At 39.2% G+C, this 14,399-nt stretch overlaps 2 protein-coding genes across 5 annotated transcripts in view; one reads left to right on the top strand and one right to left on the bottom strand.

Moving 5' to 3' along the window:
* Positions 1 to 14,399, bottom strand: part of LOC133297463 (protein SHOOT GRAVITROPISM 6) — a 79,870-nt gene that overhangs the window by 19,051 nt on the left and 46,420 nt on the right. For all 4 annotated transcript variants that reach the window (XM_061496608.1, XM_061496609.1, XM_061496610.1 and 1 more), the window contains 10 exons: positions 9,009 to 9,151; positions 8,828 to 8,908; positions 8,649 to 8,749; positions 8,015 to 8,253; positions 7,787 to 7,896; positions 7,440 to 7,571; positions 7,232 to 7,306; positions 7,005 to 7,138; positions 6,809 to 6,881; positions 6,442 to 6,573 (listed from right to left, as the gene is read on the bottom strand). In XM_061496608.1, coding sequence (XP_061352592.1) covers positions 6,442 to 6,573; positions 6,809 to 6,881; positions 7,005 to 7,138; positions 7,232 to 7,306; positions 7,440 to 7,571; positions 7,787 to 7,896; positions 8,015 to 8,253; positions 8,649 to 8,749; positions 8,828 to 8,908; positions 9,009 to 9,151 — 1,220 coding nt within the window. The remainder of the gene's footprint in view (positions 1 to 6,441; positions 6,574 to 6,808; positions 6,882 to 7,004; positions 7,139 to 7,231; positions 7,307 to 7,439; positions 7,572 to 7,786; positions 7,897 to 8,014; positions 8,254 to 8,648; positions 8,750 to 8,827; positions 8,909 to 9,008; positions 9,152 to 14,399) is intronic.
* LOC133297478 (uncharacterized) lies at positions 548 to 2,023 on the top strand. The gene is made up of 2 exons (XM_061496639.1): positions 548 to 1,456; positions 1,777 to 2,023. Exons 1-2 carry the CDS (start codon positions 571 to 573, stop codon positions 1,809 to 1,811), a joined length of 921 nt encoding a protein of 306 aa, XP_061352623.1. The 5' UTR covers positions 548 to 570; the 3' UTR covers positions 1,812 to 2,023.

Raw genomic sequence — 14,399 nt, 5'->3', positions numbered from 1 at the left:
AATCCCAATTATAGCACGCAAAAATCCTAAGTGTTGCAATCCCTAGTTTTCAGCATCTAGAATGTTTTATTTTTCCTCCTTAATCTTAGGAGTTTGTTTCGTTATTTGTTATTTAAATTCCTAGGATTAGTTTGTTTCTGATATTTTTCCTGTTTAGTTAAAATAGGATTCAGTTTTCTAGTTTTATCTCTTTCCCTGATTATAGGGATTTGTTGCACTGGAATATTTCTGGTGTCTATTTATTGTACGTTTTTTTCTTTTAGTTTTAATGGAAAAACTGGTTCCATCATTCAAACTTTCTATATGGTATCAGAGCTTGATTTTTAAGGGACTGATCCACCCATGGCTACCAATGTGCCACTCTTTGGCACCATGAGAGCCTACCAAACTACTTCTTCCAATACCACCGGTACAAATACCACTCCAACAACAACCCCACTCAATGTTTCAGCATCAAACCAAACCAACAACAACTCAGCAGCTGTCATTACCAACGATAGCCCAGCATTAGTCATCACTGGTCATCGATTCAATGGAGACAATTATTTGTTGTGGTCACGCAGCGTTCGTATGTTCATTGGAGGCCGTGGCAAGGGAGATCATCTCACCGGTACGGGTGATGCTGCTCCTCTGGAAACCAGTCATCCACAATACAAGAAGTGGTCCATTGAAAATAACCTTGTGATGTCTTGGTTGCTGAATTCCATGGTGCCTGAAATAGCTGAAACATACATGTTGTGCTCCACAGCCAAGGAAATTTGGGATGGCGTGAAGGAAGCCTTCTCTAAGGAAGATAACACAGCTGCCTTGTTTCACATCAAGGGGATTCTTCGTGATCTCAAACAGGAGGACAAGGATGTCACCAGCTATTATAATTCACTCCTAAAATTCTGGCAACAATTGGATCTTTATGATCAACATGAATGGACTACTCCAGCCGATACTCTTCAGTATAAGAAAATTGTTGAACAAGACCGCACCTACAACCTTCTTTTGGGACTCAATCCAATCTATGATGGAGCTCGCAGCCGCATCATGGCCACTCGCCCTCTGCCATCCTTGCGAGAAGTTTTTTCTGAATTAAAGTGGGAAGAAAGCCGCAAAGTTTTGACCAATAGCATCCCAAAAGTTGATGCACCTTTGGAAGCAGCAGCCTTTGTCTCTAGACCCAACAATGCAGACTCCAGACCTAGGCGAAATGGTAAGCTCTGGTGTGACCATTGCAACAGAACTGGGCATATTCGGGATACATGCTGGAAAATCCATGGCAAGCCAGCTGATTGGAAGCCAAGACAAAACAGAGACTTTAATCATGTTGCTGCAGTTGTAGAAGATGTTCCGCAAGCAAAATCCGAAGGCCATACATTTACAAGGGAACAAGTGATAGCCATACAACGCATGCTGCAAGATTGCAATAAGGACAAATCTAATCCCTCATCTGATAGTCATCAATCAGGTACATTCCATACAGCTCTCCAATCCGATCTTGATAAATGTGATTCCTGGATGGTAGATTCTGGGGCTACAGATCATATGACTGGTAATTCCTCTCTTCTTTCTGAATACTTTCCCATTTTCGAGGCAAAATCAGTAAAAACAGCAAATGGAGGCTTAGCCAAGGTTCACGGAATTGGTGTTGTTCACCTATCGTCAACCATATCTTTAACTGGAGTTCTCTACGTTCCATCTCTTACCTGCAATTTAATTTCTATTACCAAATTGACCAAGGATTTAAAGTGCACAGTCAAATTTACCCACGTTGATTGTATTTTTCAGGATTTGGCATCGGGGAGGACGATTGGCAGTGCTAGGGTCTCTAATGGTTTATATCAACTTTACACAGCCGCGGTTATGAAGACTCAAGACAGCACATTTGCAGCAACTAGCAATTTGAATAAGGCTCTTTTATGGCATTTTAGATTAGGGCATCCAAACTTTCAATATATGAAAAAGATGTACCCTTCTTTATTTAATGAGAATTCGAATTTTCCTTCATGTGATATATGTCAACTTGCAAAACAAACTCGGTCTCATTATCCCTTACAAATGCATGTTCCTTCTAAACCATTTGCCATTATCCACAGTGATGTGTGGGGACCTGCAACTGTTAAAAGCCTTACGGGTGCTCGTTGGTTTGTCACATTTATTGATGATCATACTCGAATGACATGGGTGTACCTATTAGCCAATAAATCTGAAGTCACATCCACCTTTAAAGTCTTTCACAAAATGATCCTTGCCCAATTTCAAACCCAAATCCTTACCCTTAGATCTGACAATGCACGTGATTATTTTAACTTGGACCTTTCAGCTTACCTAAAAGACCATGGCATCATCCACCAGAGCTCTTGTGTCAATACCCCACAACAAAACGGTGTATCTGAGAGAAAAAATCGCCATTTACTTGAAGTTGCTCGTAGCCTACTCTTTGCCTCAAATACATCCAAAAATTATTGGGGGGAAGCTATTCTTACAGCCACTTACCTTATCAACCGCATGCCATCTCGGGTATTACACTTCTCCTCACCTTACCAAACACTCCTCACTGCATTCCCTTCATTGACCTTAACCCCAAATCTCCCACCAAAAATTTTTGGTTGCACCGTGTTCATTCATAACTCTCAAGGTGGTAAATTGGATCCTCGGGCTCTTAAGGGCATCTTTCTTGGCTATTCCCCTACTCAGAAGGGGTATAAATGCTTCAGTCCAGCCACACATCGATTCTACATTACTAAAGATGTCACCTTTTTTGAACATCAGCCTTATTTTTCCCAAACCGCCATTCAGGGGGAGATCCCTAATTCCAAGGAATGGTTGTTTGTGACTAATACTCCAGAAAACTCTGCTTCAACAGCCCCTACACCGGTCTTAGGTGAATCTCAGGAAAATGACACTTCATCTAATGGCTTATCCTCTTCCGGCCCGCTCCAGAAACCGCCTGAACAGCAGCCCCTGCAAGTCTACACGCGACGGCCCAAATACAGAACAGCTTCTGAGATGCTTGAACATGTTGACAAACAGATTACCTTGGCTCCTGGTCCAACTGAAGAAACCATTAGTCCTGCACTTGACCAAACTGAATCCTTGCTGCCAAGTTCTGATGATGCTCTGCACATGCCAATTGCACTTCGTAAGGGGGTAAGGACATGTACAAGTCATTCCATCTGTAATTTTATATCCTATGCTAATCTTTCCTCCAGGATGCAGCATCTAGTCAAGAACATTGACAAGGAAACCATTCCTACATCCTACTTTGAGGCATCTAAGACTACTGAATGGTGTTCTGCTATCCAGGATGAATTGCATGCACTCAAAAAAAATGGCACTTGGGAGATAGTTACCTTACCACAAGGAAAATCAGTGGTTGGCTGTAAGTGGATTTTTACCATCAAATATAATGAAGATGGGAGTATTAATCGCCATAAAGCAAGACTTGTGGCCAAAGGATTCACTCAGACACAGGGCATTGATTACCAGGAAACCTTTGCTCCAGTAGCAAAATTTAATTCAATTAAAATTCTTTTGTCCATTGCTGCTTGCCTAGATTGGCCCCTTTGGCAAATGGATGTGAAGAATGCATTCTTAAATGGTGACTTAGAAGAAGAGGTTTACATGGAAATTCCCCAAGGAGTGGAAGATGGTCAAGGATCTCGAAAGGTATGTAGATTATTAAAATCCCTTTATGGTTTGAAGCAATCTCCAAGGGCTTGGTTTGATAAGTTTACTGCAGTTGTCAAAAATCAAGGGTACTCCCAATGTCAAACTGATCATACTATGTTTGTTAAAACTGCACCTCATCAGAAAATTACAATATTAATTGTCTATGTTGATGATATTGTGATTACTGGTAATTGGGAGGATGAGATAAAGCAATTAAAGGAGACGTTAGCTCACAAATTTGAGGTCAAGGACCTTGGAAAATTACGATATTTTCTTGGAATGGAAGTGGCAAGAACTAAGGAAGGAATTTCAGTTTCTCAAAGAAAATATACTCTTGATCTGCTGAATGAAACAGGGATGTTGGGATGTAAACCTTCTGATACACCAATGGAGGCGAACTACAAGATAGGACTCAAACAAGAATGTGCTTCGGTAGACACTGAGAGATATCAAAGACTAGTTGGAAAACTCATTTATTTAGCCCACACTAGGCCTGATATTAGTTTCCCTGTGAGTGTGGTCAGTCAATTTATGAACAGCCCAAATGAAGAGCACTTGGAAGCCGTCTACAGAATCCTACGATACTTAAAGATGACTCCTGGTAAAGGATTGTTCTTCAAGAAAAAATCCAGCCGTGATATTGTGATTTACATGGACGCTGATTGGGCAGGATCCATTATCGATCGAAGATCAACCACAGGCTATTGCTCATATGTGTGGGGAAATTTGGTCACTTGGAGGAGTAAAAAACAGTCTGTGGTAGCCAGAAGCAGTGCTGAAGCCGAATACAGGGCATTGTCCTTAGGCACTTGTGAGGGAATGTGGATTTTAAGAGTCCTAAAGGAGCTACACCTCGAATACAAGGATCCTATGAAGATTTTCTGTGATAACATGGCCACCATTGGAATTGTCAATAATCCAATCCATCATGACCGTACCAAGCATGTTGAACTTGATAGAAATTTCATCAAGGAAAAAATTGATGCAAATATTATTGATCTAAGTCACATTTCCACAGGGTCCCAGATTGCTGATATCTTAACCAAGTCTTTATCAAGAATTAAATTTGAAGGACTAATTTCCAAGCTGGGAATGCTGGACATCTACCACCCAGCTTGAGGGGGAGTGTTGCAATCCCTAGTTTTCAGCATCTAGAATGTTTTATTTTTCCTCCTTAATCTTAGGAGTTTGTTTCGTTATTTGTTATTTAAATTCCTAGGATTAGTTTGTTTCTGATATTTTTCCTGTTTAGTTAAAATAGGATTCAGTTTTCTAGTTTTATCTCTTTCCCTGATTATAGGGATTTGTTGCACTGGAATATTTCTGGTGTCTATTTATTGTACGTTTTTTTCTTTTAGTTTTAATGGAAAAACTGGTTCCATCATTCAAACTTTCTATACTAAGCAACAACAACAAAGATTTATCCCACTATGTTGCTTCGGCTACATGGCTCAATTGACCCTGTTGGGTTCTATCAGAGCCTAAATTTTCAATAAAACCATTTATATAGAAAAGTCTTCTTTAATGGATTCTTCTATTGTTTTCTTATGTCTTCCTATACACAGTTTAATCAGAATATCCTCCATTCGATCCACTTCTCTTATTCACATGACCCCATGAATCTCTTCATCACTTTGTAAAATGGATTCAATATACCTAAACGATGCATTCTTGTGATATGATCTGATCCCTAATTTTCACCTTCAAAATATTATTAACCTGTGCCTTATTTAACTTGCATTCCATATACTCCACTTTACTCCTACTTAACTGAAAATATTTTAATTCAAAAGCCTCTCTCCAGCTCTCCAGTTTACTTCTCTTATTCACTTAGAATTTACTCATTCTCTCAACCCAAACTAGAAGCATATCATCTGCAAAAAGCATGGATGGATGCATTGGCTCTTGGATATGCCCATTAAATACGTCTAATAATAAGGTAACAAAGGTATGAACTCATTGTCAACCCATGGTGCAAACATATTTTTATAGGAAACTCTTCCTAGTTACCACTCAATAGTTTGCACACTAGACTTTTGGCCATCATAGATATCCTTCAGGTTGAATATATGTAATGTAACACAAACTCATTTCTTCTCTAAAGCCTCCGAGACTTCTCGTGGCACCCTATCATCATAGGCTTGTTCCCAAAGCATGAATCCAAATTCATAAACACTCCCAATTATTTTAAATAAATACCCCTAATTTACCGCGAAACAAACAGACTAAAACAGCCAAATTCCTTTTGTTATTAAGTCTCATAAACAAATAATCCTCAACAAGATCCTGACAACTGCAATTAAAATAATTAGAAATTGCCTTTGCATGGCTAACATAGAGATTCATGTGAAATTATCACACAGAACCCTAAAAAAATGACTAAATATTGAAATATATAAAATCATTAATGTAGCCTCACCCAATAGCTTAAGCTTTTGGGTTGAATTGGTTCTTTACATGGTATCGGAGCTTCGGTGTACCGGGTTCGATCCTCACCGCCCCCCACTTTCTTTTTAGTGGAATTTCTTTCTTCGCACAGGTAAGTGGGTCTGTGCATTGTCCACCCTTCAAGCCCAGTGGGCTCTCGTGTGAGGGGGCATGTTGAAATATATAAAACCATTAATGTAGCCTCACCCAATAGCTTAAGCTTTTGGGTTGAATTGGTTCTTTACACTAAATTATCACAGCTATGAGCAAAAAAATTGTAAATCGAACAAGGGGAACACTATATAAGAGTGGAGTAAAAATGTTGTTGCTAAGGGAAAATGATGACAGACTTACATAGAATGCATCCTGCATTGGCCATCCACCACGTAGCCTAGATATATCCTTCGTGACTGTATCCCTTCCAGCAGTAGCCAAGACTTCATCAAAAACAGATTTTGGACTAGTGTTTTCAGCCAAAGAAGAAATCTTTTTAGCTAGTAAAGGATGAATATACCAGAGGCTAACATCTTGAAACCATCATACTAAGAGAGAGAGAGAGAGAGGGGAGATGCGGGAGGGGGGAGGGGGGAATTTCAGATAATATAAACAACAGCGTTGGTTCCAACAAGTCAAAAAAAATAATGACGAAAGACGGTCAACGAAATATACACCTTTTGAAACTTACAGGTATTAGATTAAAAATTTAAAGGAAAAAGGATACAGCACCAAGAGTCTCCACACGCAAATGCTTATCAGTTGCATGCACAGTGGCAGAGATCAATGATTGTGCTGTCCTGTAAACGTATACATTATGTGTCACCATAACTAATGCTTAAAGTTTACCAGGGCAAAAGAAAATACGACCAAAGGTGGTTTCTCGGGTAGCATAACATTGGTATACAAACTATGCTTTAAACCTTGAGATATCAATCTCCGTCAGTTCACTCGCTCTCTTTGTAACAAACTCAACAACAGCTTGAATAGCCCCTTCAGATGACTGCTTGATCTTATCACATATAGCTACTGAGCAACCATGCAGTGTAGCTACCAGCTGTAAGAGAAGTACATCAACAGGCTTGTTAATTATGACTTAAACACATGCACGCACACACATACACGCACATGGAAAATAAAAAACAATTGCCTCATCCTTTGTCAACAGAATGCAGAGGGAGGAAACAATCCTGTTGAAAACTTCTGAAGGATCAATTGAGGTATCCTGTATAAACATACATGAAAAACAAGAAAATCTGTGGTCTCAATTTTTTCTCTTCTGCAACTATAAAATGCAAGAAAAACGGAAAAAGAAGATGGACAAGAAAGGTAATAAACAAGGTGGTCAATGAACTTACATTCCTCAATATGGCTATAACATCCTCAAGAGATGACAAAGCACCATATGACAATTCTATATCTTCAGCAGACATAGATGAACCTGCAGGTCTTGGAAGTGAAAGAGAGATGCTGAAGAGTTGATCAAGCATCTGCACAACAAAATAATTAATTGGGTTATTCAAATCTGTACAATAAAACAATTAATTGGGTTGTTCAAGAACAAGAAAGCAATGTCCTCTTTATAGAAGCTAAGACTAGAGAGCATGCATTTTATAGACCATATAATATTTAAGAAACTATACAAGTATTTAAGGAGAGATTGTGCTTTTTTACATAACAGAGACAAGACATCTGAGGTCCTTACTTGCGCTGATATTTTTCTGACATCAGAATTTGTGTCTGCACAACGTGGAAGATACATTATTACCCTATCTCCCAAGCACAAAGCTTCGCGACTTGGCAATACAAATGCAGCTGGCAGTTAAAAAAAACAATTAAATATACTTTTTTTTTTTTTTTGTAAATAAATTAAATATACTTTAGAATATATAAAAGACTAACAAATCAAAGTCATGTAATGGAACATATTTACATGGAAGCTTTGAAAAATTCCCATATAGAGTACGGTCAATTTTCTTGTTATGAGCACAACTCCCGCGGCAGCCTAGGGCACAATGCCCTCTTACACAAACCATCTGAAACTTGAGAAGCATCTCATGGACTGCAAGACAACCTCTTTTCCTCTGATACTCAAGAGAGGAAGAGACAAATTGATCAATTTGCCTCAAGATAAGCAGTAGCAGCTCAGCTCGACTTCTTCCATCCTCTCCACTAAATATTAAGTTTTTACTAATTAGTACAAGTAAAAAAACACCTTTACAAACACAGGATGATATCATACAAAAGTCCTATAACTTTTTAATGGATCAATTGAGTGAGAGAGATGAAGAAAGAGATATTATGTTTCTTAAGTGTAAGATGCAGCACCAACAATAAATTACCAATGTGATATCCCAGGATGCAATTAAAACAGATATGAGAAAAGAGCAAGAAATGAATTTTTTCTGGATTAAAAAAAAAATTAATTTGAAAGGAGCAATGAAAATAAAATGAGGGCACAGATAAGAAAACAACAAATGAAGTTAAAAAAGTATTCAAAAGGATAGGTAACATAAAAAAAGTCAGAAACTTAAGCAGAATAATATGAAGCTTTTTACTTAAATTACCTTGTGAGAAGAATTGCACATAAAAGAGTGATCAGGTTGTCTATAAGGGGATTGACAACACCAATTGGATCATTTGGTATTGCAAAGAACCCCAATGTGGCCTGTCCGATTCATCGATAAACTCAGATGGCTGAAAAATTGCGAATTATACATTCATAAAATCAAATGAAAGCCCATACCTTCATTACATGGTTTCTAGTTTCAACAGTTAGTTTTGGCTCCACAGATACCAACGTAGTGCAGGCACTTATAGCAAGGGCCTAAATAAAATAAAACACATTAACAAACTCAAATTTTCTCAGATCAAATTCACTAGTGACTTCACCTTAAGCATGACTCATTCAACTTCATTTTATATACCTGAGTACGCAAAAGTTCATTGTAATCAACAAAGCCATCATTGTCATCTCGCCCCATTAAAGTTAAAATATAATCAAGCAACTCATCCCTTTTTTTCAATGGAAATGGTGCACCACTTTCAGCAGCATTAATGACAGCATTACCTGCATTACCAGAATCACATCATGAACACAATTATCAGGACAATATTATTAGCCATCACGTATATTTGTCAAACTGAAATTTGATGAAGGTTTGGTTACTCTCAACAAGAGGTGAAGCAAACTGGAAATCAGCTTCTAACACTCAAGAAGAGAGCATTAAGATGCTGCAATTGTTATTGATGAAATATAAGACAGAAATGTTCTTCATATATTGATTGACACCCAAAGGGTTCTATATATACAGATTACAAGGTAGTTAAGGAGTTGAAGTAATAAATAAAAATAAATAAAAGTACACAACAAACGAAAAGGCATCACACTAATCAAAGAGACTAGACTCTAAAAAGAAACTCTAGAATATTCTACACTCCCCCTCAAGTTGGGAGATATATATTGATCATCCCCAACTTGCAAATTAAATCCTCAAAGATGGGTTTGTGTAACCCTTTGGTGAGAATGTCGGCTGTTTGCTCCTTGGTAGGTATATATGACAAACAAACACTACCCTCCTCCAATTTTTCTTTGATAAAGTGACGATCAACCTCCACATGTTTGGTTCTATCATGATGAACAGGATTTTGAGCAATACTGACAGCAGCATTATTATCACAATAGAGTCTGACAGGTAGAGAATAAGATATCTTTAATTCTTCAAGGAGTCTTCTTAACCAGATTCCTTCACAAATGCCATGGGCTAATGCCCGAAATTCTGCTTCTGCACTGCTTCTGGCAACAACAGTTTGTTTCTTACTTCTCCAGGTCACAAGATTTCCCCAGACATAGGTACAATATCCTGAAGTGGATCTTCGGTCCATTGCAGAGCCAGCCCAATCAGCATCTGTATAGATTTCTATCATCCTCTTGTGTCCTCTTTTAAAGAGCATTCCCCGACCAGGGGTGTTTTTGAGGTACTTGAGGATTCTATAAACCGCACTAAGGTGTTTTTCCTTAGGAGAATGCATGAATTGGCTAACCATGCTAACTGCAAATGCAATATCAGGCCGAGTGTGAGATAAGTAGATCAGCTTTCCTACCAACCTTTGGTACAGCTCCCTGTCAACATCTTCTCCATCTTCAATTCCCAATTTAATATTGGGTTCAACTGGAGTTTCTGCAGGCTTGCACCCAAGCATACCTGTTTCTTGTAGCAGGTCTAGGATATATTTCTTCTGAGATAAGAAGATTCCTGTCTTGCTAGGAGCAACTTCCATTCCAAGGAAATATTTGAGTGATCCAAGGTCCTTCAGTTCAAACTGATTAGCTAAACCCCCCTTTAAAGATTTTATTTCCTCCCAGTCATCACCTGTGACAATTATGTCATCAACATAAACAATGAGGATAGCAATTTTACCACTATCAGAGTGTTTAAAAAATAAAGTGTGATCAGTCTGAGCTTGGATAAATCCTCTTCCTTTAACAGTACGAGTAAACTTGTCAAACCACTCTCTAGGGGATTGTTTAAGTCCATAAAGAGACTTCTTCAACATGCATACAGAACCATCTCCCTCCTCAAAACCAGGTGGTGGATCCATGTAAACTTCCTCATGTAAGTCCCCATTTAAGAAGGCATTCTTTACGTCCAATTGATGCAAGGGCCAATCAAGGTTGGCAGCAAGTGACAGTAGGACTCGAATAGAGTTAAGTTTGGCAACGGGAGCAAACGTCTCCTGATAGTCTATCCCATAAGTCTGAGTAAATCCTTTGGCAACCAATCTGGCCTTATATTTGTTGATGCTGTTATCTGCATTAAATTTTATTGTGAACACCCATTTGCAACCTACAGTTTTCTTTCCTTTGGGAAGTGCCACGGACTCCCAAGTTCCATTTTTTCTGAGTGCATCCATTTCTTCAAAGACTGCATCCCTCCATTTAGGGTCATTAAGTGCCTCTTGGATATTCTTTGGTATTTTTGTACCGTCTAAAATAGTGTTGAAAGCACGAAAACCTGGAGATAACTTTTCATATGAAATGTGATGAGAAATAGGATGAGCAGTGCAAGATCTAGTACCTTTTCGAAGGGCAATAGGCATATCTAGGTTAGCTGTACCAGTGTTCTCAAGTGGATTGCTGGAACAAGGACTCGGGTCAGAATCCTGGCAGTCTAGAGGATCTTGAGGAGATTTACGCCTGCTGTAGAATTTTCCCCATTTACCGGGAGGATCTCCAGTCTCTGGTACAGTTGCTGTCCTTGTCTCCTGTACATTAACTCCCCCTGTCTCCAAAGGTAGAGGAACAACAGATGTTTCAGATGTTTCCAAGGGTAAAGGTAAGACAGTAGAATTATTTGGAATCCAAGACATATCTTCATTTACACCAATAGACTCCCCCTGAAGAGAAGTCGAGGGAAAAAATGATTGTGTTTCATAAAAAGTAACATCCATAGAAACAAAGACCTTTCGAAGAGAAGGTGAGTAGCACTTGTAACCTTTTTGATTAGGAGGATATCCTATGAAGACACATTTAACAGACTTAGGATCAAGTTTGGACCTTTGATGTGGAGGAATATGAACAAAAACTACACAGCCAAACAATTTTGGAGGAAGGTAAGATAGAGCCCGAAAGGAGGAAAAAGAGCGGGTAAGGCAAGATATGGGAGAATGAAAATTCAGGACACGAGAGGGCATTCGATTGATGAGATATGAGGCAGTCAAGACAGCCTCCCCCCATAGGTATTTAGGGACATGCATTGTAAACAAGAGGGCTCTAGCAACTTCAATGAGATGTCTATTTTTTCTTTCAGCCACCCCATTTTGTTGAGGGGTGTTAGGACAAGAACTTTGATGGATAATACCTTGCTTGGTTAGGTAATCACCAAGAACAGAATTGAAATATTTAGTACCGTTGTCAGTTCGCAGGATTTGGATAGAAGTCTGGAATTGAGTTTGTACCATAGCATGAAAGTTTTTAAAAGTGGCTGCAGCTTCAGACTTATCCTTTAGAAGATATACCCAGCATACTCTGGAATGATCATCAATGAAGGTAATAAACCAACGAGCTCCAGATATATTTTTTTCACGAGCTGGTCCCCAAATATCACTATGAATCAATGTAAATGGAGACGAAACATGATAATCTCTGGGGGAATAAGAAACACGAGAGTGTTTTGCAAATTGACAATCATCACACAAAAGGAACTTGGTTTTTTATTGATAAATAAGTTTGGAAACAACTTTTGAAGATAAAAGAAATTTGGGTGTCCTAAACGACGATGCCACAACAAAACAATATTACAATCATCTGATAAACATAAAGAGTGATTGCAAAAAATCTCTTTTCATGAGAATCTTCTTCAAAATAGTAAAGCCCTTCTTCCTCTCTAGCACTGCCAATCATCAGCCCCGAATCCTGTTCCTGAAAAACACAGGTTTTGGCAGAGAATTTAGCAACACAATGCAATTCAGAGGAAAGTTTACTAATAGAAATAAGGTTACAAGTACGAGAAGGGACATGAAGGACAAAATTCAGAGTAATATGTTCAGAGAGCTTAATGGATCCCTTTCCCGCAATATTAGAGAAACTACCATCAGTAGTCCTTATCCGTGACTGGTGATAATAAGGGGTATAAGAACAGAACAAGGTTGCATTACCTGTCATATGATCAGAAGCTCCAGAATCAAGAATCCAACGACTACTACGATCAACATGGAATGCCATACCTTGTTGAGCAACATGGCTAGTTGCCTCAGCAGATTGAGACATCACCTTCTGAAATTGCTCATACTGAGCTTTAGGGATGAATACACCATCGGAATTTGGAGAGGCACGAGACTCCTCACCCTTATCATCAGAAGAGATTTGATAAGCACGACTCTTGTTCAGCCCCTTTGTTTTCCAGTTTGGTGGTTTTCCATGAATTTCCCAACATTTTTCGCGAGTGTGACCACTCTTATTGCAATGAGAACACCATCGGTCAGAACGTTTTGTATCACCAGGGGGACGAGGATTATGTTTTGCAACTAAGGCAGATACATCGGAGGATTTAGAGTTCTTGTCTCCCAACATTACCTTTCGGCGAAGTTCCTCCCGTCGTACCATAGAAAAAGCAGCTGCAATGGAAGGTAATGGGTTCTGACCCAATATCCTACCACGAACATCATCAAGCTCACGATTAAGGCCAGCAAGAAAATCATAGAGACGTCTTTTCTCTAAGTAACTCTTAAACCTTGCATTAGCTTCTAAACCTTGAAGATCTGCTGCATCATAAAGATCCAACTCCTGCCACAGAGTTTTTAAAGCAAGAAAGTATTCAGTGACAGACATCCCCTCTTGATGTAACTCTCTTACCTTGGTGTTGAGTTCAAAAGCCTGAGAAGCATTGCCCAGGTCAGAATAATATTCTTTAACGGCATCCCAAATTTCCTGAGCCGTATCAAGAAACAAATAAGTTTGACTGATATCAGGATCCATGGAGTTAGTTAACCAGGTCATGACCAAGGCATTTTCAGTCATCCATTTATCATAATCAGGTTCATCAGCTTCGGGTTTTTCCTTTTTTCCATCAAGATACCCCATTTTCCCTTTTGCTTGGATAAACAGCTTGACAGATTGATGCCATTGCACATAATTCTTACCGTTTAAACGGTGGTTTGTAATCTGTATAGCTGGGTTGTCTCCGGAAGACGAAAAATAGGGAGGAGGAGAGACACCGGAAACTCCACCGGGTGATTTGTCATAATGCTTATTCTCAGCCTCATTACTTTCATCTTCCATTGTAAAAAAAACGTTCAGAACAAAGCTTCACGAGCTTGACGAAGAGGAAACAACAAGACCCAGCAAAAAAAAGTGCTCCAATCGTGATTTAAACCCTCAGAACAGGAAGAGGGAGGCCAGGCGAGCTGTTCTGTGAAAGCCGCGTGTCAAACGGAGACCGGCAGGGCGGCGCGTGGCTCACACGCGCCGGAGAGGCTGCTCTGCTGTGGCGGCGCGTGGCTGACTTTCCGGCGACGGGGCTGACGTGGGTCGACTCGGAAATGGCTTCTGAGTCCAGTGGTGGCCTTGGTTTCGTGATTGGAGCAGTCCAGATATGAGATCTGGGTTATAGAAGACGAACAGTGAAAAGAAAAAATAGACGTAGAGGTTTACAAGATGACCACAGGATAACCTGCTCTTGATACCATGATGAAATATAAGACAGAAATGTTTTTCATATATTGATTGACACCCAAAGGGTTGTATATATACAGATTACAAGGTAGTTAAGGAGTTGAAGTAATAAATAAAAATAAATAAAAGTACACAACAAACGAAG

This window comes from Gastrolobium bilobum, unplaced genomic scaffold, assembly GCF_033153095.1.
Source record: "Gastrolobium bilobum isolate Gb01-03AN ecotype WA unplaced genomic scaffold, APGP_CSIRO_Gbil_v1 utg31179, whole genome shotgun sequence".
Lineage (NCBI taxonomy): Eukaryota > Viridiplantae > Streptophyta > Magnoliopsida > Fabales > Fabaceae > Gastrolobium > Gastrolobium bilobum.
The sequence above is the reverse complement of the archived record's forward strand: the minus strand, read 5'-3'. Positions and strand labels throughout refer to the sequence as shown.